The sequence below is a fragment of the Dermochelys coriacea genome, chromosome 6 (assembly GCF_009764565.3).
Source record: "Dermochelys coriacea isolate rDerCor1 chromosome 6, rDerCor1.pri.v4, whole genome shotgun sequence".
NCBI lineage: Eukaryota > Metazoa > Chordata > Testudines > Dermochelyidae > Dermochelys > Dermochelys coriacea.
Window position 1 is genome coordinate 62,614,697 of NC_050073.1, and position 27,647 is coordinate 62,642,343.

At 42.7% G+C, this 27,647-nt stretch overlaps 1 protein-coding gene across 5 annotated transcripts in view; it reads left to right on the forward strand.

Annotated features, from left to right (window-relative positions):
• Positions 1 to 27,419, forward strand: part of RGS6 (regulator of G protein signaling 6) — a 488,602-nt gene extending 461,183 nt beyond the window's left edge. For 2 of the 5 annotated variants that reach the window (XM_038407253.2, XM_043516620.1), the window contains one exon: positions 22,358 to 27,418. In XM_038407253.2, the coding sequence (XP_038263181.1) occupies positions 22,358 to 22,408 (51 nt within the window). In that variant the 3' untranslated portion in view covers positions 22,409 to 27,418. Of the gene's footprint in view, positions 1 to 22,357 lie in introns of all 5 variants that reach the window. The other 3 variants (XM_038407254.2, XM_038407247.2, XM_043516621.1) reach the window with 3 other exon arrangements.
• The last annotated feature ends 228 nt before the right edge of the window (positions 27,420 to 27,647 follow it).

Below are 27,647 nucleotides of genomic sequence, written 5' to 3' on the forward strand. Positions count from 1 at the left end.
CTCTCTCTCTCTGCTAGTGCAGTGGAACTTATGTTTAAGTGTCATTTGTATAAACTTGTTACAGAATGTTTCACAGCTGCTTACAGCCTATGTATGCTCATACAAGTTAAATGTAGATTACAGTATATCTCATACAGTTAGCATTTGTATGGTGTAGTAAAACATGAAGCGAAAAGGAATCCAACAGTCAGAGAGAATGAATGAATTCAGGGAGATTCAAAGAATCAGGGAGAAGGAGTTTTTTTAATGAATAGGTTAGAAATCCAAGATCATGGAAAAGAGATGAGTTTAGAGATGGGGTATGAAAAGGATCAAGGAGTCAGGTGCAGAGAGGCAGGGGAGCTCTTCCAAATAGTGAGTGCAGCATAATGTAGAAAGACAAGGGGTTAGGGAGATAGAAATCTAGTATTTCAAGTGCCTAGGAAATGGGCTGGAGATTAGAAATATGAAATTAAAGATTCATTTAATGACTCTGAAGGAACCTGAAAACTAAGGAGATAAGACTTGATATTGGATTAGCAAATGGACATCAAGCTGTCTAAGAGTAGGGGAATGTTTCAATGTCTAAGTACAAATGAAGAGATTAGCAGACACATTTTGGCCAGATTTTCTGCTGGTGTATATGGGTGCAGCTCCATTGGCCATTAAGGACAGACCTACAACAGTCAAAATGAGAGGAGGAGAAGACAGGAAAAGTTGATGCTCCTATTGCTTTTGTTATCACTGACTTGTGGACTTGTGTTCTTCTCAGTATGTAAGCACAGTGGGCAGCATTCTGGATGTCCTCAAGACACAGCATGCCATGGTCCCTCCCTGGTCTTGTTTAGATGACTTCTGTTCTGCTGATAGGACTTATATCTTTAAGAGTAATTGTGACACATGACCTTCTTGTGATTGGTACAGCTATTACTATGCTAGATGGCCAACTAATTTCTAACTGGAATCTAACATTCTCTCCCATTTGCAGTAGTGGTGTCAGGAACCTAGCCTGTAGCAGAGCCTGTCTTCTGGCAACCTAATGATGGCTTCTTACTACCCTGTGTTGACTATTGAGCTCTGAACAAAGTGACAGTCCAAAACCACTACCCTTTGCCACTTATTAATGAACTCATTGGAACTGTTCTGTCACAACATACTGTGTCTCATAACCAACTTCACCCCATGCCTTTTATTCATGAAAACTAACCCGTCTGAGAAGAATTATGATGTTTGGGACAAGAAACTACTTTCGATAAAGACAGCATTCAAAGAATGGAATCACCTTCTAGAGGGAGCTCAGTTCCTGGTTCAGGTACTTAGCAACCACAAGAATCTGGAATATCTCCAAACAGCTCAGAACCATAACCAGCGACAGATCCACTGGTCACTGTTTTTTGCCAGATTCAATTTCATCATCATCTACGATATTGGATCAGGAAATAGGAAGGTGGACACCTTGTCCTACAAGGACGAATATGCTGAGTCAGATACAGCTCCCTTGGCTACTATTTTATGCCCTTCATATTTTATTCGAGGGTCAACAAACAGGGACTTGATGTCCCTCCTCTGGTGCCTGCTTCCCCAAGACCTCCAAGCTACTAAAATCTGTCAGACCCTAGATTATCCTAATAATCTGCCTAGCCTATATTTCATTTGAAGGATGGTCTGCTTTATTGTAGAAGGTGCCTTATACATCCTAGAGGGCCAACTCAGTCTCAAGATGTTAAAGTTGTATCATGATACACCAGTTGCTGGCTACTTCAGCCACTTCAAAACTCAAGACCGAGTTACAGAATTTCTATTAAAAGAAAAGGAGTACTTGTGGCACCTTAGAGACTAACAAATTTTTTAGAGCATAAGCTTTCGTGAGCTACAGCTCACTTCATCGGATGCATTTGGTGGAAAAAACAGAGGAGAGATTTATATACACACACACAGAGAACATGAAACAATGGGTTTATCATACACACTGTAAGGAGAGTGATCACTTAAGATAAGCCATCACCCACAGCAGGGGGGGGAAAGGAGGAAAACCTTCCATGGTGACAAGCAGGTAGGCTAATTCCAGCAGTTAACAAGAATATCAGAGGAACAGTGGGGGGTGGGGTGGGGGGAGAAATACCATGGGGAAATAGTTTTACTTTGTGTAATGACTCATCCATTCCCAGTCTCTATTCAAGCCTAAGTTAATTGTATCCAGTTTGCAAATTAATTCCAATTCAGCAGTCTCTCGTTGGAGTCTGTTTTTGAAGCTTTTTTGTTGAAGTATAGCCACTCTTAGGTCTGTGATCGAGTGACCAGAGAGATTGAAGTGTTCTCCAACTGGTTTTTGAATGTTATAATTCTTGACGTCTGATTTGTGTCCATTCATTCTTTTACGTAGAGACTGTCCAGTTTGGCCAATGTACATGGCAGAGGGGCATTGCTGGCACAATGGACCAGTCCACACAAGAGATCCACTTCCTGGACACTACGGTGCTAATAAGCGATGGTCACATAAACACCACCCTATATCGGAAACCTACTGACCGCTATTCCTACCTACATGCCTCTAGCTTTCATCCAGATCATACCACTCGATCCATTGTCTACAGCCAAGCGCTACGATATAACCGCATTTGCTCCAACCCCTCAGACAGAGACAAACACCTACAAGATCTCTATCATGCATTCCTACAACTACAATACCCACCTGCTGAAGTGAAGAAACAGATTGACAGAGCCAGAAGAGTACCCAGAAGTCACCTACTACAGGACAGGCCCAACAAAGAAAACAACAGAACGCCACTAGCCATCACCTTCAGCCCCCAACTAAAACCTCTCCAACGCATCATCAAGGATCTACAACCTATCCTGAAGGACGAGCCATCGCTCTCTCAGATCTTGGGAGATAGACCAGTCCTTGCTTACAGACAGCCCCCCAATCTGAAGCAAATACTCACCAGCAACCACACACCACACAACAGAACCACTAACCCAGGAACCTATCCTTGCAACAAAGCCCGTTGCCAACTCTGTCCACATATCTATTCAGGGGATACCATCATAGGGCCTAATCACATCAGCCACACTATCAGAGGCTCGTTCACCTGCGCATCTACCAATGTGATATATGCCATCATGTGCCAGCAATGCCCCTCTGCCATGTACATTGGCCAAACTGGACAGTCTCTACGTAAAAGAATGAATGGACACAAATCAGACGTCAAGAATTATAACATTCAAAAACCAGTTGGAGAACACTTCAATCTCTCTGGTCACTCGATCACAGACCTAAGAGTGGCTATACTTCAACAAAAAAGCTTCAAAAACAGACTCCAACGAGAGACTGCTGAATTGGAATTAATTTGCAAACTGGATACAATTAACTTAGGCTTGAATAGAGACTGGGAATGGATGAGTCATTACACAAAGTAAAACTATTTCCCCATGGTATTTCTCCCCCCCACCCCACCCCCCACTGTTCCTCTGATATTCTTGTTAACTGCTGGAATTAGCCTACCTGCTTGTCACCATGGAAGGTTTTCCTCCTTTCCCCCCCCTGCTGTGGGTGATGGCTTATCTTAAGTGATCACTCTCCTTACAGTGTGTATGATAAACCCATTGTTTCATGTTCTCTGTGTGTGTGTATATAAATCTCTCCTCTGTTTTTTCCACCAAATGCATCCGATGAAGTGAGCTGTAGCTCACGAAAGCTTATGCTCTAATAAATTTGTTAGTCTCTAAGGTGCCACAAGTACTCCTTTTCTTTTTGCGAATACAGACTAACACGGCTGCTACTCTGAAAAGAATTTCTATTGGCCACGGTTGATTACTGACATTAGGAGGTATATTAGTTCATATGGTCTCTGCTGTTGAAGCCAGTGCCCACATGCCAAACCACTCATTCTTCCATAGTCTTTGCCATCCCATCTTGACCCTGGTCATTGGTATCCTTGGATTTCATCATGGAGCTACCTCATTTCCAAAGTTGCATGGTTATCCTCATCACTGTTCATCTCCTCATTAAGATGGCATACTTTATTTCCATTTGCTCCATCACAGCCTCCCCAGAAATTACCTATATTTTCCTAGATCAGATTTTTCAGCTCTATGGTCTCCTGACCAGAATAGTCTCAGATTGAGATTTACAATTCACTTCCTGGTTTTGGCACAAACTCTGCAATCTCTTAAGAATGGAGCTGCTTACCTTCTCATCCTATCAACCACGGACCAATCGGCAGACAGAACAAATGAACCAGATCCTCTAACAATACCTCCATTGCTTTCTCAGTTATCATCAAGATGACTGGGTTGTCCTTCTGCCATATGCATCGTTTGCATACAACAACTCCACCCATGCATCCACCTGACTTAAAATGTACTATGCAAATTATGATTTCCATCTTGGCCTCCAGTCAGCTGCACCTACAGATTCCAAAGTCCCTGCTGCAGCAGAACTAGTTGCCCACCTTCAAGAGCTTACCAAACACTAGAAGCTGCCAAGGAGGATTACAAACATCATGCCAGCCAACAAATGCCAAGCCACACCAACCGTGTCAGTAGAAGAGGCACACATCCTTCAGCCAAATTGGACCACCAGTACCTTGGCCCATTTAAGATCATGGAACAAATTAGCCCTGTAGCATTTAGTCTCCAGTTCCCAGAATTCTGCCTAGCCTGCAGCATAGCCAATCTCTTGGCAACCTAGTAGAGCACAGCTGGCCATGATAGAAGCTGTCTGACTGTGCCACCTGATGATTGGTTGAAGGAATCAGGAGGCTGATGGTTAAGTTCAGTAACAGCAGCAGTTCAGTGGCTGTTCAACTTATTCCTAGCACACAGCTGCACTTGGACCTGTCCCTCCATCTGTGTTCTCTAGCCTTGTTCCAGCCCCAACCTGTACCTGCTCCTGCTCAAGCTCCCAGCTTCTTCCTGACTCTGGACTCCCAACTCAGATCCTCAGCTTCGCCTTCTGACTGCACTGTCATTAACCCTTTGGCTTAAGCTTCGGTTTTTGACTCCTAGCTCTGACCCTCTTCTATGCCTTCTGACTGTGACTCCAGTTAACCCTTTGGCTTAGGCTTTGGTCTCTGACACCCAGCTACAATTCTTGACTTCACTCTTGGACCCTCCCTGTCTGGATTCAGCACTAACTGGTAGGCTGGATTCTTGCTCCAACCACTAGGCCAGACTGCAAATGACTCAGTCGTCAACATGTGGTAACTGTTTGGTGTTATTGTGGTAGTAATTCTTTCATCCTAGTTTCCTGGCATTTAGTTCTTTCATTACAACTTCAGGTTTTAATTGACTTTGACTCAAGAAGCTTGTTATATGTTGGCACTAAATTATAGGGGGGAGGTTTGGTTTGGTTTTTCTCTTTCAAGCCATAAGTCTCTGACTTGTGATCCCAATACAGTGCTAGGTATGGAGCTCTTTGAGTCCTCTAGGATTTTTATTTTTAAAATCATTTCTCCGCTGTTTGTATTGAGTTTTATGCTAACTGATTTAGCTTCATTTTAAGGGATATGTGTGGTGTTTGTGAACTGAAACATCAACGAGAATTGCCAGCATAACCCACTCATGAGTTGCAGACTCCCATGGAATCCTATCATGAGTATGATGCAATGAACAATATGTTGTTATGCTGCTACTTAATGTGTTGTGCAACAGATCAGGTGTTTTTTTTTAAATGAGTAACTACTTCACTAATAAGAGGTAATCTAATCTTTCTCGTTTAATCCAAATAAACTTTTGCCAAACCTTGGACTGAGGTTGTTCAGGAATTCGGGATAGTTTCAGTGGCTCTCTTCCATTTTGTTTCCTGTATTAACTGCAAATTTTACGCTTGATAATTTATTGGTAGTGGGATCATTCATGCCTTACCAGAGTAACCTCTATTCTTACATTTGTCCAGTATCCAGATGGGTATTGTGGGTTGGGCTTAGCATTTCTGACTTTATGTTGTGAAGTGTTATGACTTGGATGGACCATTCTTGGAGTGAGAGGATATTTCATATTACCTGCCCATCCATGGGAAGGTTTGTTAATTAGTGTTCATGGTGATGGCAGTTTTTGTGATTTAGGCACCTGTCCACTTGGAGCTGGGCTTAAACTATTTCACACAGGCCACCAATCAAAAGTAAGATTATTAGAGCTCTAATTTGCCACCAACCCAGACAAGATTTGAACCGTCAGCCTACAGGTTCCAGCCATGCTCTAGCCTATTAGCATTTGATTTATCTGTCTAGGCTACTTAGGGAATTTTTAAACACCCTGAAAGCTACTGCAGGACACAGATAGAACTATGAAAATTGAGACTTTGGTATCATGAACACTGACTGGCAGTATAAATCCTGTGGATACATCTTCCTGAGGATTCTCCCCACATCAGAGGCACAGAGCCATGCTACTGGCATCTACACTACCCTTCATCCTGGTGTTGTGGGTGTGAGCAGGGAAAAGAGGCATGGCCATAGCATTCCTATATATATCCTGCCTATACTCAGTTGCCGGGGTTATTGGCAACCATGGGTAATTTAGGGCAGCTTTGCTGCTGATCTAACATATTCCAGGAGCCAGGCTGGCTCCAGGATTGGAGGAGTCTAAAGATGCATCTTTGTTTTGTGACACCCTTTTTCGGTATAGAGATTTAGGAAACCATTTTAGAAGCCCTTTGTTCATTTTCAAATGCATTTAACAATAGGCTCAGACTGATAAATGTTTGATGCATGATTAAGAGTTACAATAATGGGTCCCTGTTAGCCAATCAACCTGCAGTAGCTGTAAGATTATTTGTATGCTAAAATTCTAATGTCTAGAATGCTGTGAAAACTGATATGCACATGTCGTATATCTCTGAAAAATCATGGAAGAGGGGAGAGATTCCAGAAGACTGGAAAAGGGCAAATATGGTGCCAATCCATAAAAAGGGAAATAAGGACAACCCGGGAATTACACATCACTTCTGTACCTGGAAAGTTAATGGAGCAACTAATTAAGCAATCAATTTGCAAACATCTAGAAGAAAGTAAGGTGATAAGTAACTGTCAGCATGGATTTGTCAAGAACAAATCTTGTCAAACCAAACCGATAGCTTTCTTTGACAGGGTAACAAGCCTTGTGGATGGGGGAAGTGGTAGCTGTGGTATATCTTGACTTTAGTAAGGCTTTTGATATTGTCTCACATGACCTTCTCATAAACAAACTAGGGAAATACAACCTAGATGGAGCTATTCTAAGGTGGGTGCACAACTAGATGGAAAACCATTCCCAGAAAGTAGTTATCAGTGGTTCATAGTCATGCTGGAAGGGCATATCAAGTGGGGTCCTGCAGGGATAAGTTCTGGGTCTGGTTCTGTTCAATATCTTCATCAGTGATTCAGATAATGGCATAGAGAGTATACTCATAAAGTTTGCAGATGATACCAAGCTTGGAGGGTTTGTAAGTGTTTTGGAGGATAGGATTAAATTCAAAATAATCTGGACAAAGTGGAGAAATGGTCTGAAGTAAATAGGCTGAAATTCAATAAGGACAAATGCAAAGTACTCCACTTAGGAAGGAACAGTCAATTGCACACATACAAAATGGGAAATGACTGCCTAGGAAGGAGTACTGTGGAAAGATATCTGGGGGTCATAGTGGACCACAAGCTAAATATGAGTCAACAGTGTAACACTGTTGCAAAAAAAGCAAACATAATTCTGGGATGTATTAGCAGGAATGTTGTAAGCAAGACATGAGAAGCAATTCTTCCTTTCTATTCCACGCTGATTAGGCCTCCACTGGAGTATTGTGTCCAGTTCTGGGTGCCACATTTCAGGAAAGATGTGGACAAATTGGAGAAAGTCTAGAGAAGAGCCACAAAAATGATTAAAGGTCTAGAAAACATGACCTATGAGGGGAGATTGAAAAAATTGGGTTTGTTTGTCTGGAAAAGAGAAGACCGAGGGGAGACATGATAACAGTTTTCAAGTACATAAAAGATTGTCATAAGGAGGAGGGAGAAAAATTGTTCTTCTTGTCCTATCCTCGGAGGTTAAGAAGCAATGGGTTTAAATTGCAGGAAGTGAGGTTTCGGTTGAACTTTAAGAAAAACTTCCTAACTGTCAGAGTGGTTAAGCACTGGAATAAATTGCCTAGGGAGGTTGTGGAGTCTCCATCATTGGAGATTTTTAATAGCAGGTTAAACAAACACCTGTCAGGGATGATCTAGATAATACTTAGTCCTGCCATGAGTGCAGGGAACTGGATTAGATTACCTCTGTAGGTCCCTTCCAGTCCTATGATTCTATATATGTATTAGTGAAATCTATTTAGATAATAATGTAGGACTTTACATGGTAGCTGACTGCAGGATTTTTGCTATATTTGTTAAATATTCACCAGGCTAGAGTCAACAGCTGACAGTAGAGGCTGGTGACATCTGAAAACAAGTAGTCAAATTTGATGTGTAAAAGTGAATTTTAGAGCCAATTTCCAGCAGTAGATAGAGAGTAGAGTGCACAGTGTCTAATTCAAATAGGAGGGACACTGCCTAACCTGGGGGAAATTATATGACAATAACAGAATCAAAATATTCTAGTGACAGTGTGAACCACAAGAATCAATGAAACCCAGAGAACCTTAAAGTCACCATTCTTCTGTTTTTTAATTTATATTATACATAAATCAGACTCCTGGGTCTATGCCCCACATGGGATGCCATTCCTTCCTTGCTTTGCTGTACCCTGTCCCACACACAACCTTTTGCCTCTCCCTGCTATCCCCACCCTGCATATTATGCAGTCCTTTCCCTGCTGCCTCTCTTTTTGCCACTTTCATACCCCCACCTCTTTTACTTTACCCCTAGCTCTTGGTCACTGCTGCTGTCTCGTGCTACTTTGCTCATTATGTGCACTCATTTTGTCTGCCATTGGAGTCATTCTTACATCACACTCCAAGAGCTCAGTCCCTCTTGCTTTAATGTCATAACCCATGAGTATGATGTCATACATGTGAAAAGCGTGGCTGGGATCTCATCATTCACAGCTGAATGAATTATATTTTACATGGATTCTAATGAGGTATTTTATAAATGTTTATGATGTGAACATTGTGAAAGGAGGCTTCTGGTTGGCTGATGGGTAAGTACCTGGTATAGTCACACAACAGGCCAGGACTTTCTGCTTTTTTTAACTTATTCCCTGAAAATCATGTAGACCTCTCAGTTCAACTTTATTTACCTGTGGTTTTCCAAACACTGGACAAATGCAACATAGATAAATAGGTAACATCATGAGAGGGCATGGAAACTATTTGCCACTTGCACTATAAGAAAACAAATGTGCCACCTGGCCTAAAATTAAAAGTCAAAGACACCGGTGAGCAGAGAATAAATAACAACAAGCATAAAGGGGCAGTATCCTGAGATGCAAACAAAGTGGGTACCAGGAACAGTTAGCTCAGAGAGAGAGACATTGAAATAAATGTCAAAGCTTCTCAAATGTTGCATTAAGGGAGCTATCTGGAGATGAGATTGCTTTACCTTCAGGAAGGATATTTTATTAAAATAAAAATAATAGTTTGTCTGCTCAATATTTTAATCATTTTGTATTTACAGTCACTCTAAGAGGTGTGACTATACTGGAGAAAGGTACCTGCACTACTCAGGTGACAGAAAGCAACAGAATGCACCAACAGTGTGAGGGTATCTAATATACATTCACAACATGGCCTCTGTTCAGTGTAACACTTACTATAATTGGTTAATACCTACCACTGTAGAGGATTGTACAGACATTGTATGCACTTCATGTACTGAATATATGCTGCATGCCTGAGTATATTGCATCTATTCCCTGTATCTACATAATACTATAGCTGTATTATGTATATGCTACATGGGCTTACACAGCATGCTTTATCTACTGTAAAAATAGGCTGCATGTATTGCGTGTATGCTGCATATTCTCTTCTACATGAGGGCTCCTTTAAAGATAAGTATCCATAGTTTCTATTGGATAAGTTATTCTTCCTAAGAACACTGTTGTGTAGTGTAGCTGGCTCAGAATGGCTGCTGTGTTACAATCCTGAGGTCGCTACATTCCAGCAGTGGGTGAGTGATCCCGATATATAGTTTGTAAACTGCTTTTGGAGCCTTCTGGATGAAAGGCACTACATGAAGTGGAAGAAAAAACTATTATTCCTTCATTGTCTTTTATTCCAGCTACATTCAAGCTCTGAACTATTCAATATCAATACATTTCAGCTAGAGATTGAGTTCTGGTTGCTAAATTCAAATACAGATTTCAAATACCGTCAAATTGACAGATTCAGTTCTGGGCTTTTGTTTGGACCCAGCTCTGATTTCAACTTAGCCTACTCTAAATTTCCTTCTCAAAACAGGTGCAAGCAAATGAACTTTGACTTCACAAGTTTCTATTCTTTTCTTATCATGCAAGATATTTATGTAAGTAACTCCTATTTCCACTAAAGGGAGTTAAGCAATTAAAGCCCCCCTGTTCATGACGAGAAGAATAGAACCCGATGTTGCATCTGCAGTGAAACAGTAACACAGAATGCTGGCTTCTCCTTCAGCATTAATAGGACACATTCTGCACAGAATTGTGCATTGGCTGTAATAATTTAGGAGTTGCATATAACATAATTCTATCTACAATGTACCTATTAGATAATATAAAAGATGGGATTTAACCCTAACCTTAACCCTTCCAGTGAACATCAGAAAATAGCATATATGTTATAACTAGCAATCAAGGTATTTTGTGACCTGGAGGATATTTGGGAATTACTTATTTTCACTGCTTAAACATATTAAAGAAGATAACAGCTTTTAGAAGGGAGTTCTAAACTGTGCTATTGTGCTGTTTAAAAAAAAACCCAATCTCCTTTTATCAGCTTTGACATACAGTGGCCAAATCCTGCAGTCCATATTGATGCAAAACTTTCACTGCAGATAATTGACCTGAGAAATTACTGCCGAATTTAACCAGCAGAATTGATTTCCAGAATCATTGTTTTCCTGTGCCAGGATACCAGGCTGGTGGTGGTTCTGGCATGGGCAAATCCTGCAATATATTTCTATTTTCCAGATCACATATTTTTATCACAGTCCTTCTTCAGAGTTTACTTAGGACTATGTGCCAGTGGCATAAGTTAGAGCAGCCCCAAGGCTGCTCTAACTGATACCAGGGCTGGCACAAACTAGTTCTCAGAATCAAGGATCAATAACGGCTCCTTGACAGAAGAAGATCTTTCTCTCATTAGGTATGAAATCATAGGGATGATCACCAAGATTTGTAAATGGATCTCTAGGAATTGGTGGGTTTTGAAGTATGTCTTTGTTCTTTGCTTGTTTTATACTTGGAGGCTATTGTACATTTTACTGCTGTTTACTATGGTAAAGTACATGCCTTAGTGAAGTAAATATTTTAATAATAGGAAGTACTCAGTAAATTGAAAATAGAGCAGGGATGGATAATGTTAGTTTTAATTCACCTGTTGTTCAAGCATGTGCCCATAGAGGTTGTCATAAATATAAAGGGAAGGGTAACCACCTTTCTGTATACAGTGCTATAAAATCCCTCCTGGCCAGAGGTAAAACCCTTTCACCTGTAAAGGGTTAAGAAGCTAAGGTAACCTCGCTGGCACCTGACCCAAAATGACCAATGAGGGGACAAGATACTTTCAAATCTGGAGTGGGGGGAAACAAAGGGTTCGGTCTGTCTGTGTGAAGCTTTTGCTGAGAACAGATCAGGAATGCAGCCTTCCAACTCCTGTAAAGTTAGTAAGTAATCAAGTTAGAAAATGCGTTAGATTTTCTTTTGTTTAATGGCTGGTAAAATAAGCTTTGCTGGAGGGAATGTATAGTCCTGTTTTTGTGTCTTTTTGTAACTTAAGGTTTTGCCTAGAGGGATTCTTTATGTTTTGAATCTGATTACCCTGTAAGGTATTTACCATCCTGATTTTACAGAGATGATTCTTTTACTTTTTCTTTAATTAAAATTCTTCTTTTAAGAACCTGATTGATTTTTCATTGTTCTTAAGATCCAAGAGTTTGGGTCTGTGTTCACGTATACCAATTGGTGAGGATTCTTATCAAGCCTTCCCCAGGAAAGGCGGTGTAGAGTTTGGGGGGGGGTATTTTGGGGGAAGACGTCTCCAAGTGGTCTCTTTCCCTGTTCTTTGTTTAAAACACTTGGTGGTGGCAGCATACTGTTCAAGGACAAGGCAAAGTTTATACCTTGGGGAAGTTTTTAACCTAAGCTGGTAAGAATAAGCTTAGGGGGTCTTTCATGAGGGTCCCCACATCTGTACCCTAGAGTTCAGAGTGGGGAAGGAACCTTGAGAGGGGTATAGCCAAAAACACAACCAGGGTCAGGGGAGAGAGGGGAAAGAGCAAACACCCAAGCTATTGATTTTGGAGAAGAGTTAACTATAGTCGCTTAGACTAACAGTGAGCAGTTGTGAGATAGGGTACCACGGTCAAACGTCTCCAGATAAGAGGTCCAGTCTGCAATGTTTTGGAAGGAACTCTTGAGTACACAGTGGTAAGGAGGTGTTGGCATGGCTGGAAATGGAGTGAGCTGTTATTTGTACACCTAATGTTGAAAGCCACTCTATGTGCTTGGTTTGTATTTTCTGTAAGGCATGTTTTTGGCCGTATTGTCCATTACTTTTGTGTATACTAATTTTAATGTTTTTTAATGTCTGTGTGGATTTAGTGTTCAACTAAGTTATTTTACTTTATCATTATTGGATTTCTTTAACTATCTTTCATATTTATCTTTTGTTTTCTTAATTTGTTACTTATCTTATGTTGGCAACTTGTCTTTTTGTGGAAAAGGTCTAATAAAAAGAACATTAAAAAATGAAATTGCCTTAAGATCCATACAGAAATCTAGCAATGAAAAGATGGACAGTGTTGGAAAATGTCTTTCTCGAGGAACAGTTTGGTGGGTAGCAACACTCTCTTGTTCAATACCAAATTGAGGTGCCTGTGCCACTTTAGTTAAGATTTGCTTCAGTCCAAAATGTCAAAAATATCTATCACCACATGAGAAAGGTCATGTTTTAGCCTAAACCCAGGTCTGATTGAAGTGCCATTTGTTTGCTTCCAAAAGAAAGATGTACATAGCTTCGAGTCTCAGCCCTCCTGGGGGGTGATTTGCATAGTGATCAAACAAACAGGGGAAATGGCAGCAAGGAGTGGATGCGGGAGGGCAGGGGGCAGGAAGACCAACTGTTATATCTGAATCAATTTCTTGAAGTCCTAACCTGATGTCAAAGGAAGTTGGCAGGAACTATGGACAGGAACTCTTGTAGCATTCAACTCATTTGGTCTGGGTGAGTCTGGCAAGGGAAGCCCTCCCACATACGTCCTCTTTGCCATCCCATAACCACCAAATTCCCCATAGGATAAACACTGCCCAGGTAAGTAACTGATAGAGTGCATGCTGATTACTGATAATGTCTGCATGTGTCTGTGTGCTGGCCAGAGCACATTCAGGTACTCTTAAACCACAAAAACTGGCCAAAACAAAACTTCACAACTTCCTCCCAATCTCCTAGCTATGAGAACGGCAGCCAATCTAGGGAAATTCCCCTGTTGTATACAGCATTAGCAAAGTACAAGATGGAATAACACAACACACAAAGACGCTCAATCCGTTAAAGCATGTTAGAAAGAAATGTTGTTCTCTATTTATGCAGAGAGCCTGATGGAAAGTTTGTTTTCATTTGACTTTTTGCCTCTGTGGGGCAGTTGTGCATCATTACTATATTACACTTCATTAAGAAGCTGAATGTTAATGGAATTTTAAATCTTAGTTCAGCAGCAGGTCATCTAGGGCCCAAATCTGCAAGATGTTAATCATCTCCTGAGACATAGTGAGTATCCTTCACTTGAATAGATTTTGGCATGAGCTGAGGGTGCTCAGCACTCCAGAGGATTAGATCCCTAAGTCCCACAGGTGATCAAATAGTAGAATGGACTGGACAGTCAAAAGTCAGATTCTGAATATGAATGGCCAAAGTCCTTTTTAAGAATTCCCTGAAAATTATCTTGGGGTTAATCCAGCTTCATATTACACACTGCTTCCCTATCACAGCTGCAGTCTGTCCCTATTTCTAAAACTGCAGCTACTGCAAATGGTAGAGTTCAAGAGTAACAAACTCATTCCGCTCCATAAACAGTGCTGAGGGAGTACCTTACCTACCCGAAATAGATTTGGACTGGATCCTCTCTTGACACCTACAGTGAAGTACAACTGTGTGCAGTGGAACAGCTGAAAAAGGAACTAACCCCTTTTCCTTTCCAGAACTCTCCAGCGGTACCCCTAAAGCGGTAACATACTGTTTGATTGAGAAAAGTCTGGCTAGTTGGTTGTTGCTGCTATAACTACCAATGAAGAACATCTTGCTGCTGAAAGACTTTAGGTGTGAGAGGTTTTTGTTTGTTTTTAAGATTTAGCCCCTGTTGAAGGTCTACCCCCCAGGACCATGCCCACTTTTATCCTTGACCTAAGTGGATCATCATATGTGTTTGACAGTCAAAAATCAATATTTGGTGGGTGCAGGCTGAAATCAAAATCATATGCTGTATAAAGCCAGCCAACAGCACCGTGGCAGGATGGGAGGCAAGTTGGGTTGGTTTTATTTTTGATAGATACAAATGGCAGAAAATATGTATTTTGTTTAGAACTTTTATTAAGGAAGTGCAAATCCAGAGTGCCATATTTTACCATCATAGCCTTACTGACAGCCAAACTCTGAACTCTTTAGTCAGCTTTCCCAACAAGGCAATTTTGACTGAATCAAGACTGTGGGATTTGGCCCAAAATATCCTTTGGGGTTTTAACTTTTTTGGCATCTATCATACCTAAGTGAGGATCAATTTAACTTCTTCCAGTCTTTCTCCTGGTTGACTTCTACATCTCAGCTAGACAAGTCCCAAAGAGGAGACATGATATTGGGATCAAATTAGCACAAATATATACTACCGGACCCCTTACTTTGCAATCTGTGCATTCAGCTCTGCACTCACAATCACTGCCTTCATAAATAACAGAATTTGTGTGAGAAGGATTCAGAAATCCCATTTGTCAGGGGAGGCTGATGATATCTCAAAGTGAGGCTATGAAACTGACAGCAAATTTTGCAGAAAATGGCATTGTGATGGCATAGACTGCCCCTTTAAAGACAGTGGTACCTAGGGCCCAGCCAGCCCAGCCCAGTCACAGGACATGGCCCTTTAAGATTTTGAAAGGTCTGATTCAGAATCATAGAAGATTAGGGTTGGAAGAGACCTCAGGAGGTCATCTAGCCCAACCCCTTGCTCAAAGCAGGATGAACCCCCTGCTCAAAGCAGGCCCAGCTAAATCATCCCAGCCAGGGGTTTGTCAAGCTGGGCCTTAAAAACCTCTAAGGATGCAGATTCCACCACCTCCCGAGGTAACCCAATCCTGTGCTTTACCACCCTCCTAGTGAAATAGCTTTTCCTAATATCCGACCTAGACCTCCCCCACTGCAATTTGAGACCACTTATCCTTGTTCTGTCATCTGGCACCACTGAGAACAGCCTAGCTCCATCCTCTGTGGAACCCCCTGTGATGGTTTCAGTCACAGAGATCCCCTTAGAACTGTCACCTGATGTGCCAAAATTACCTCTGAGCCTGTTTTCCCTGCCAGCTTGGGACTTCCAGAACCCTGCCTGGTTGAGCCTGCTGCAACACAGACCCAGGGTCTGGGCCACACCCCCAAAGCTGCAGACTTTAACCAAAAACAGCTCAGCAGGTTACCTCTCCAGTACCCAGATATCCAACCCCCAAATAAATCTGTTTTACTATGTATAAAGCTTATACAGAGTAAATTCACAAATTGTTTGCCCTCTATATCACTGATAGAGAGATATGCACAGCTGTTTGCTCCCCCAGGTGTTAATCATTTACTCTGAGTTCATTAATAAACAAAAATGATTTTATTAAGTATAAAGAGTAGGATTTAAGTGGTTTCAAGTAATAACAGACAGAACAAAGCAAGTCACCAAGCAAAATAAAGCAAAAACACGCACGTCTAAGCCTAATACATTAAGAAACTGATTGCAGGTAATATCTCACCCTCAGAGATGTTCCAGTAAGCTTCTTTCACAGACTAGACTCCTTCCTAGTCTGGGACCAATCCTTTCCCCTGGTACAGTCCTTGTTAGTTTCAGCAGACATCTTAGGTAGTAAGCAGGGGCTTTCTCATGACTGGTCATCCCCTTTGTCCTGTTCCACTCATTTTATAGCTTTGGCCCAAGACGGGAATCTTTTGTCTCTCTGGGTCCCCATCCCTCCTTCTAAATGGAAAAGAACCAGATTTCAGATGGATTCCAGTATCCGGTGACATGGACACATGTCCTGTGAGACCTCATTCTTTATTACCTATGGACTGGCCCACACGTTCACAGGAAGGCTTGCAGGTAAATAAACCTATCCACAGTTCATTAATTCTGAAGCACCCTTAATGGCTTCCACTTAATATGTTTACAACAGCAATACAAGGTTATATCTTATTCTCTTAACTCCAGACATAGAACTAATACATGCAAACAAATAGGATGAACACACTCAGTAGATTATAGTCTTTGTAATAATACCTTACAAGAGACCTTTTGCATAAGGCATATTATTAATGAAGATGTTGAACAAAAGTGGCCCCAGGACCAACCCCTGGGGCACTCCACTTAATACTGGCTGCCAATGAGACATCGAGCCATTGATCACTACCTGTTGAGCCCGACGATCTAGCCAGCTTTCTAGCCACTTTATAGTCCATTCATCCAGCCCATACTTCTTTAACTTGCTGGCAAGAATACTGTGGGAGACCATTTCAGAAGCGTTGCTAAAGTCAAGGTATATGACATCCACCGCTTTCCCCATATCCACAGAGCCAATTATTTCATCATAGAAGGCAAAAAAAAGTATTGAGTACTTCAGCTTTTTCCACATCATCTGTCACTAGGTTGCCTGCCCCATTCAGTAAGTGTTCCACACTTTCTCTGACCTTCTTCTTGTTGTTAACATACCTGTAGAAAGCCTTCTTGTTACCCTTCTCATCCCTTGCTAGCTGCAACTCCAATATATACAAGGACTTATGAGACATTGTAGAAAGGAAGTGGGAATAAGTGGTGCTTGGGAGGAAATCCCATCACTGTTTGTTTATGGGCCCAGAACCAGGAGCTTTGCAGAATTGGCAGAGCAAGGCCCCCCTGTTCTCAGCCAGTTGGAATGAGCATTAAGGAAGAGGGCGAGATTATATGCTGTCTCCACCCTCGTAGCAGGAGAGGACTCACCTGCTGAATCCTGGGGACCAGCTGGGGAAAGGGGCCAGCTGAAGGAGAAGCTAGCTAAGGCCCTACAGATGGTTGAAATCATAACCCAGGTCCAAGGAAGAACATTGGGGACTCCTGTCTTAAGAGTGACTAACTGACTGAAGTACAACCCAGCTCTGGGAGGAGGGCTAGGTCTTCCCTAACTGGAGCAAGAAAATCTATCAAGACTCTTATATGGCACCAGAGTGAGTGTTAACTTTAGCGACTGAGTTACATTCTGCAATGAGTTACACTCTGAAGAGAGAGGTAATAAGCCAGACTCTATGAAGGGGATCTATTTTTCGAACTAATCTGATCAAGGTAATTGATTGAAATAACCTGAGTGCTGCACGCAATGCTCCTGCAGGGCCAGGAGGGGGCATACTTGAGAGCACCTCCCCATGTCTGCTTGGTGGTAGTAGCAGTGGGAGCTGGGACCTTCTCCGATCCCAGATGAATGAGAACAGTTGCAGTTGGAGAATGGAGCAGAAATGCCAGAAGAAGGTCTCCTCTCCCAAGCTGATGTATGGAGCACAGGTGTGGTCTCTGGCATTCCCATGCCAGTTTCTGGAGGAAGCAGAGTCATCCAAATAGATCCTGGCAGTCCTCTGGCAAATCTAGAAGACACAACAAAAACAGTGGGATCTGCAGCTGGCCAGCGTAACAGAGCAGCACCAAACCACACTGGAGAGTCTGTGTAAGGCCCCTGTCTGTGGCATCAGGGCTGGAGAAAAAGGGTATTCATGACCACTTCTTCTCTGTCAATATCGCCTAGATCCTTATATATATACCTTTCAAAATTTTAAAGGGCCATGCCACATGATGGGGAGGGCTTCTCCCTAGGCACCACTACCCTTGATGGGACAGACTACTCTGTCACAGTCATATTGCATCTGTTTTAAATCAGGGAGGACAGTGCCCACCCTGCCTTTCCTAAGGAGCCACTACCGCCTTCTGTTCCGGGTACACACATTCTGTCATTTGCATGCGGAAGTGATGGTGCTAACAAATGTTGAAGCCCTTTTTGAAAAACTATGGCATGTGGCTTATGGCCAACCAGAGAGAGCTGGGTTTGGAAGGAATGTTGCGTCAAAATGCACTCTCCTGAGGATGACCAGGTGCATAGCCACTAAGGAACCGTATGGCATGATCTGTTTTAATTCAGCTCTCTCAGCTAACTCCACATGCGAAGCACCACACTTGACAACATTTTGTGGATTTATGTCTTTCCCTGGAGGACTTTGGGAGTATAAAGCAATGAAGGGATTACAAAGGAAACATAAATACAGAGGGCCAGATCCTCAGCTGCTGTGAGTCGGCATTGCTCCACCGAAGTCAACAGAGTTGAGCTGATTTACACCAGCTAAGCATGTGGCCCGGTATTTTCCGCTGTGAATTTTACTCCCTTGTTATTTGTATTAAACACAGAAAATTTGTGCCCTTTTTCCTCACAAAATTTAGTTTTCAAAATGTAAAAGGAAAAGAAGAACCTGTATAAAGAGAAAACACTAAACTAAATCCCTCCAGCTTTGGGGGTGATCAGATCCAGATCCAAGCTTTGCACCTGGAACCTATCTTTGTAGTAGGCTGAACCACAACCCTGCACCTAAATCCACCCAAACATTGGGGCTCTTTGGTTTCAGATCTGAAATTTTCATCTAGGGGCCCTTCTCTACCCATTGCCAAAAATATACAGAATCAATTTGTCTAGGTATTTCGGTGAGCCCCTCCCCCATTCTAGCTTCACACAGAATATATATGTGTCCGTTGATTTGGCATCATCTTTTGAAGTTTCATATTTTGCAAAATGGACATAGATTCTTTTATTATTTTAAAACACTTTGTATCTCTTTATCTGATCCTCAACACCATACTATCTCAACCCCTCCCAGTTTATTGACAAAGTTATCCTCCCAAAACTCTAAGGTGCAGAGAGATTAAGTGATTTGTCCAAGTTCAAACACAGGAGGTCTGTAGTAGAGCTGGGAACATAGATCTCCTGGCTACCAGGCCAATACCTTTACCAAAAGACCCTGCAGATGGCGGGAAAGGAGTGGGGAGATGAATGCCCTGCATTTGCCTAGGAAGAGTAAGAGCAGATGTGAGAGCCTCTGGCAGAGGAAGGAACAGCTTCTTGGCAACAATCCCATACTGTCCTGATTCAAAGGCCTAACCCCGCTAGCTCATCACCAACATTTCACCTGTCAGTTACCCCTTCTGCTGCTTTAAGAGCTCTGGGGATGGGGCCCCAACCTCCATTTTCAGACTCATTCTCTGCTTTCCATGAAACCATGCAACCCTTCTGCCCTAACTCTGCTGTCAGCTGCCTCAGTCCCTCTAAGCAGCCTGGCCCTAGGAACAATTTAAACATGCACACATTAAATTCAGCAATGAGGGTGGGACCCCATTTACTGCTCACCCCAAGCTGGACTGTTAAACATGGAAGCAACATGGGGATGGGGGACTGGATGCCCCTCTTCCAGCAGAGAAGCTGTGACACTGTTCGCTGACTGCCTGTCAGCTCTTCCCCCTCCTTCTCCCCTCCCGCCGCCCCCACCATCCTCAGCCAGCAACTCCCCTCTCTTTACTTGCAACAGGAAGTGGAGACCAGGGGCCAAGATTGGGCCAAGTTATGAAGCTTTGCAAACCAAACATTGTTCATGTGCAGTAAATTTTTAACAAAAATCTGCCAACATATGGCTGGGTGGTAAACTGTACTCCACATGTGGGTATAGTTAACTTAATATATAGTTAAAGAGCAACAACTCTGTGTAAAATCAAATCTCTGTCTACAATTTTTTTTTACCTACTATTGTTACAAGTTATACCTAACAACACTATAACGGGAAGAGATCAGAGAAAAAACATTTTTCTTTATTTTTCAGTTCATTTATTTTATGAATTTGACTGCATTTTATATGTAGCCAATTTCACTGTGTCATTTGTTTCCCTTTGCTCTTTGTATGGATCTTTGAAAAAGCAAGAAATAAGACTTTTCCAAAAATTTGGATATTTTGGCTAAATTCAGTAACATAAAATAAGCTCCGTATAAAACCTGTTAGAGGTAGCAGAGCTCTGATATTCCTTGTATGCTTATTTCAGTATGTTTTTATACTAGGAGAGTATTATTGTCAAACAAGAAAAAATGACCAGGGAGATTTGGCAGCTGCTGAACTTACCTGAAATTACATGTAACTTATTTTTAAAATCTGACTAGCTGTAAAGTTGGCAATGTCCCTTTAACAAGCACATCTCTGAAGGTGCACAAGAAATGAGGAAGGGCTGATATGCACTGACTGGGGGCTGAGATCGTATGGCGCAAGTGGAATCCAATGAAGGGATTCAAATCTGGTAGTGACATGGGCACCTGGGGCTTAATCCTATACTTATTGAAGTCAATGGCAAAGTTCCTGTGGACTTCAGTGGTGCAGTATCGGGGCCCTGGAGAGCAAAATTCCTTTAGTGTTTTGAATGGCCTGGAGGAGAGCAAGCAGGGATGCCAGAGAGGTGGAGTTTGCAGTAGACATGGTAAGAGATGACTGAGGTGTGGAGAAAGGGGTTTGGTAGAAGGGAAAGGACTGATTAAAACATCTCTAAAATATGTTTGTCCTAAATGTATTTCTGTTGGACTGATAATCAGTGCCCCGGGTTGTGTGATATGAGTTTGCGTCAAGTGCCCAGGTGGCTCATATCCTGAGTATAGCCCAATACACACTGTGAGGATGCTGTCAGAGTACTCATAGGCTCAATTCTGCAACCTTTACTTACACTGAGCAGCATTTACTCATGTGACTAGTCCTATTGGTTTCAATAGGTCAACTCCCATGGATAAGTACTATTCAGTGTGAGGAACGGAGGTAGAACTGAGCTTTACATTGGCTAATTCTCATACCATCACTCAACTTCTCTTGACACTAAGAGATTAATGTGTAATCCCCCTGAGATAATGCCAGTGGGCAGACTTCAGTGTCTGAGCTGATACCTTCTTGCTGAACATTCAGCTGAACCTCATTTCATAGATTCCAAGGCCGGAAGAGACCACTGTGATCATCTACTCTGACCTCCTGTATAGCACAGGCCAGAGAACTTTCCCACAATAATTCATAGAGCAGAGTTTTTAGAAAAACATCCAATCTTGATTTTAAAATTGCCAGTGATGGAGAACCCACCACATCGCTTGGTAAATTGTCCCAATTGTTAATTATCTGTCACTAATTAAATCACTGTCAAAAATGTACATCTTATTTCCAGTCTGAATTTGTCTGTCTTCAGTTTCCAGCCATTGGATCGTGTTGTACCTTTCTCTACTAGCTTGAAGAGACCATTATTAAATATTTGTTCCTCATATAGATACTTATAGACTATAATCAAGTCACCCCTTAACCTTCTCTTTGTTAAGCTAAATAGATTGAGCTCTTTGAGTCTGTCACTATAAGGCATGTTTTCTAATCCTTTAATAATTCCCATGGCTCTTCTCTGAACCCTCTCCAGTTTATGAGCATCCTTCTTGAATTGAGGGGAACCAGAACTGGACAAGTATGTCAGCAGGAGTCTAATACAGTGCTTAATACAGAAGTAAAATAACATCTGTGCCCCTTCTTGGGCTCCTCTGGTTTATGCATCCCAGGATCACATTAACTCTTTTGACCACAGCATCACACTGGGAGCTCATGTTCAGCTAAGTATCCACCAGGACCCCCAAATCCTTTTCTGAGTCACTGCTTCCCAGGATAGAGTCCCCCATTCTGTAAGTATGACCTATGTTCATTGTTCCATTGCAAGATCAGGTACCTGAGGCACAGAGGGGTTGAAATACCAAGAATTCTGTTACATACAAATTACTGCCCCTGTGTAAGCATTGGCATGGGTAGGAAACCACATGCTCCTGTCACCACCCTTATCCCCTGCACTCAGCTGCATCTGTACCCTTTCAACCATTTCAGTCTCCTGCCCTTCACAGCCCAGCTGATTGAACAGGCTGATCTATTTTACTGTGAAGCAGCTTCACTCACAGCTTGGCTTTCTTCTTCTGTTTGTTTCTCTAGGGAAAGTCTCTGGCAGGCAAGCGCCTCACAGGCCTGATGCAATCCTCCTGACAGCCTCAGCTGAACAAGCAGTTGCTGACATCCCTGAAGGACAGCTGCACTCCACCTCCATGGACGAAGTTTCATTTTGGGGAGAATGGGTCACTGTGAGAGAGAGTGTGAATGAGAGCAAGGGGAGACAAAGGAGCACAAGGTGGCGAGATCAGCTCACCGGAGGTTTCTCTTTTCATAGTTTACATCAACACTTTCTTACTTGTACAGCTTTGTAATGACACTGAGTTCTATAAAGGTACTTTGCTTCCAACTTGGTTTCAAAGGATTACACTTCATTGAATACAAAAGGTCAACAAGGCAGAGGGCTTAGTAGCTTATGAGGAAAGCAATCAGTCCCAACCATAACCTAGAGAAAGAAGAGCTGAGCGAGATCAGTATTTACCCTTCATCTCTGCTCTCTTTCTGGTGACCATTCGGGTCCAATAAAATATATACCAGAAGCTGCTTCTCCTGCTCAAAAAATGCCTAATTCACATCTGCTATGGACAGAAGCAATTTCATTGACTTTATATTTTTTTCGTTCTTCTCCTCTTTTAAACCAATGGTTGGAAAAGCACTTTTTAGCTCTTCACTTGCTGTCCTTCCAAGGGCATGTAGCATGTCCAAAGATACATGGCCAGATCATCAGCTGAAGTCAGTGGAGCTTTAATGATTTACACTAGCTGAGGGTCTAGCCCATACAGTCAGATTCTGATCTCTCTGTAAATCCTCTGCCTTCAGCGGAGTTACTCTGCATGTACATTAGCGTCATCAGCGTTAGCCCCATGGTCACCAGGCAATGTTTTAGATGTATAATATATACACACATAGTGATGTTTTATATTGTATTTGCTTTCCTTTTTATTTTAAGATTTTTTTTTACCTACTTATCATTTTTTTCAATTTAATTGAAAATAGCTTGACCTGAACCACTTTGGGAAAACGTCTAGCCACTCCAAACAGAGAGGGCCAAAATCTGCACATTTATCCAGGTGAAGCTAACTCGATTGACTTCAGTTGGTCACTCAGGATTTACAACGGAGGGAAGAATTCAGAGAGGAGAGGGTTCCTGGGTAAGGTTACAGAAGGGTGGAGCAGAAGCATGCTGTGCCTGGGTCAGGGGTTTGGACACCAGAGAATACTTTTTGAACAGTAATGTGCACTGCCAGGTCCTTTCTTTAATTCTCAGATATGCCACTCCTCAGGGATGTGCCATTTCTAATAACATTAGAAAAATGAGGATTGGCTGAAACTTTGTGTGACACCAGGCCCAGAAGTACAGCTTGAAAAATGACCCAGAGGCTTCCCAACACTGTTCTCAGTAGTCTCTGTAAGAGCTGAGAAATGTATCTTTGGAGGGGGGAGGAAGAGGAAAGAACTGAAGTAAAGTAATTCATTTGGCAAATAATAAAACCCAGGTAGAGTAGCTGCAGAAGTAGAAAATGATCTGTAGTCACCTGCAGTATATTGTACATATACAAAACCTTTTTAAAAAAACAGTCTTTTCCAGATGTGGCTCATTTAGTTAGTGTCCCAAAAACTGCCTAATGAGTGATGATAGTTTTAAGTTCATGAACTAGCAAGTGGTTCAGAATAAGTACCTTTCTATTGCCTGTCTTCACTCACACACTAAGATGTCTTTTGGTGCAGGTGGTAGAAACTTCTGATATAGGTTCCAATCCAGCATCCCTACTCAGGCAGAACTAGCTAGCTTATCCATTTATCTATCTATAATATATGTGTAATGCTGACAGACCTCAAGCGTCAGCAGGCAGGACTGAACCTGGGACCTCTGGAGCTAAATGATGAGTATCTACCGTATGAGATAAAAGCCAAGTGTCTGTTAGCTAAAGCTGTAGAGCAGACTCATTAATCTCTAAGTGGTCTCAGTGCCACTAGATGGGACAGAACACCATACCCAGAAGGTGTGTGAGTTACATATGCACTTCAGCTGTACTAGTATCTAAGCTCTATCCATATACAAAATTAGGATAACACAATTTCTGTCAGAAAAAAAGACCTCTTTCTCTTCTCCCTCCCCACTGAAATGAAATGCCCCACAAGGGCACTTTATTGCTTCCAGGAAACTCATGTTGTGTTTCAGGATACATCAATGGAAGTTCTGCCTAAGTGAGTGCAGGATCAGGCCCTTTGCCTGTATGACTACGCAGTAGAGCTTTGAGGGGTGGTATTTTTTATCTTTTGCTTTATTGTGATAAATAGTATGTTAACCTAGAGCCTCAGACTAAACTCTTCCCTTTTGTACACCAAAACCACACTTGAGTCCCAGGATTGCAAAACTGTTACATCAGTGCATGGTCCCATACATGTTCAGATGCCCTAAAGTGACATTTGGTCACCCTCAAGATCTTACTTTGTCCATCCCCACTGGACAAGATTTTCTGTCTTCCTTTTATCCACCTAGCCTCTGGTAATAATGGGGCCTTCTGCACAACAGGCCCAGTTGGCTATCATACCTGCAGCCATCCCCAAGAGTTTGAGAATGTGATGGCTGGCCTCCCAAAGATATTTTTTTTCTGTGTAAAACCCATCAGTGGCACATGTCACCCAAGTTTTATAAGACAATTCCTGCTTCCACCCCAGACTATCTTACTGCTGCATGAATGCTGCTGCACATCCTGTGGGCAGAGGTATCTCAGCCCTGCCACCTTCACTAATAAGGAGAATTTCTTATGAAATACCAAATCAGGCTGCATAGAGTGGTCTTAGGTAGGATGCGTACATGAAACGTAAAGCATATGGGTGTGTTCCATGAGTTGCAGGCAGGTGGGATGTGTGCACTTAATGTTAGGGGAGGACTGTAGCTGCTTTCATGCAAGTATGAACACTTATTCATGCTGAATTTCTAGTACCAAACTGAGCCCTTGCTCCATTCTGAAATGCTGGGTTCTGGAAGAGTGTGAAGGTGGAGCAGCTGAGCAAAGGTGCTCTGAGCTATTCTGTCTGCAAGGGACACATGGAAGCAGAATGCTTCAGGGTGCTGGTGAGGAGTGTGCTGTACAGTGCTCCTTTCCTGCTGGTGCTACTGCATGCTGGCAGGTGTACAGGGATGCGGGAAACCTGGCCATCCTCCCAGCAAGGAGTACTGGTGTTAGGCTATACCTTGGATCTGTGCCCTGGGAGCGTGGAAAGAGGCTTCCTGTTCCTTCTTTCCTCCCCCTCCTCCTTTTCTGTAGGACATCTGTGTCAGAAAGGGCAAAAGCTAGTGAATACTCTGTTTGTGGCTGTGCAGTGCAAATAGTATGCTGAGCATAGAAGGAAGTTTTCCAGAGAGTGTCTGTGGGTATAGATATATATACCCAAGGGGGCCTGGATGTTGAACAACTTGCTAGTTAAGTGAACATGCATGCAATCTAATCTGCTCAGCAATGACTAGAGGAGCGGCCAGAGCTGCATTTTCTCTGGAGATCAGAGAGCTTTGCTCCTACTTGGTTTTGTGACTCAATTTCTGTAAAAGCAAGAAGCAAGACAGCAGCCAAGTCCTTCTGAGGACACATACAGACTCCTCCGCATTTGTCTCAGTTTCTTTCAGCATGATAATATTTATATTCAACTACTTCTATATGAACTGCATTCTTAAATTGTTTTTAATGTCTTTATTCCTACCATGTGATGCTACTTTTGTCTGCTCAACAGGATCCCATTGGGTATCGCAGCAGCAATCCTGCTATGTTACAGTGTGTCTGGTGTGTGCCAACTACCTCACCATTCTTAAGATGAGTTAGGAAAGCAGTTTTCCACCCCCTCACATGCTCTAAATAACATTGTTTCAGGGAAAGGCCTTATGTCAATTAGCAAGGTGGAGGGCTTCTAAAATCTCAGTAGCATGGAAGCTGTTTATAAAGCTTCCCATTAGCACAGGGCTACTGCTGTGAAATATGGCTGTAAAGATGTCTTTGGATAACACAGGTGCTACTGAAGATTGCAGTAGCATAGTATCAGAACAAGGCAGTAAGAAGGTTCCACAAGACAGTACAGTCAAATGTTAGACTAAGAAAATAATAAGATACCCAAGGCTCGTACAGCAAAGTACTCTCAGTATAAAAGGTACCAAGGAATCCTGCGGTAAAGTGGTATCTGGACAATGCAACCATAAGATGTCACAGCATTCCAGTATATAATAATACAAGGATAAATGTAGCAATAAGGCAACACAGGACACTGAAGTAAGATAGTATTAGGATAATGCATCAATAAGGCACCATTGGGATGCTTCAGTAAATTAGTTTGGGGATAATGCAGTAATAGTGCGTGCCAGGAAACTGTGATACATTAGGAGCAGGGTAGTACAGCACTATGATACCACAGCTTGCCGCAGTAATAAGGTGCTGCAGTAAGTAATATTCAGATGAAGCCATAGTAGGATGCTGCAGTTAAATGATATCAGGCTGCTAAGATGCGGCAGTCAAATACCACAAGATACTGTCAATGGACAATGGAGACAAAATATGCTTTCACTCCAGGCTACGAAAAAGTTGCTGCAAGGTAACCAAAAATGTTTTAGTACGCTCTACACTTCATCTCTGTCAGTTTGCTTTCAAGGAAGCTGGGGTAGTAGGACTCCAACACAGCACTCACTGCTATTGCCTGAGATAGGGTGACCAGATCGCAAGAGTGAAATATCAGGACACACTGGGCGAGCGGTGGGGGTGTAGAGGGGGAAGAGACAGACACAAGTGCACAGCCCCGACCGGAGCTATGAGAGGGGGCACATGGGGTGGGCCCATGCTGCACCACACAGCTCCCCTGCCCAACACCCCCTGGATTCACTATGCCCAGATTCCCACCCACCCCCACAACCCTTCCACCACAAATGCACAGTGCTGTGCACACACATGCCTGCCCAGCGCCACCCTGCTCATAGCCCCACCACAGCTGCCCAGCACCCCACACAGAACCCTCCACTCAGTAGTTTCCCAATACACAGATTTCTCCTCCCTCCCTTCCAGTGCCCTTCCCCACAGCCCCACCACCACAACTACACAATGCCCCCCACAGACTGCCCAGTGCCCTGACACACACAGATCTCCCCCATCACCCCTCAACAGGCCCCTACTTCCTAGCAGCCCAAAACACACAAACCACCCCCACTGCCCTCCACACACCTCCCAGACACTCACCATCACACCCTGCCCCCTTCCCTGACCGCACTCACCAGTCCTGCTGGGAGGTCTCTGGCTCCTAGGGTGAGAGCAGCGAGGGGAGTCTCCAGACTCTCCACGTGCTGTGCCAGCCA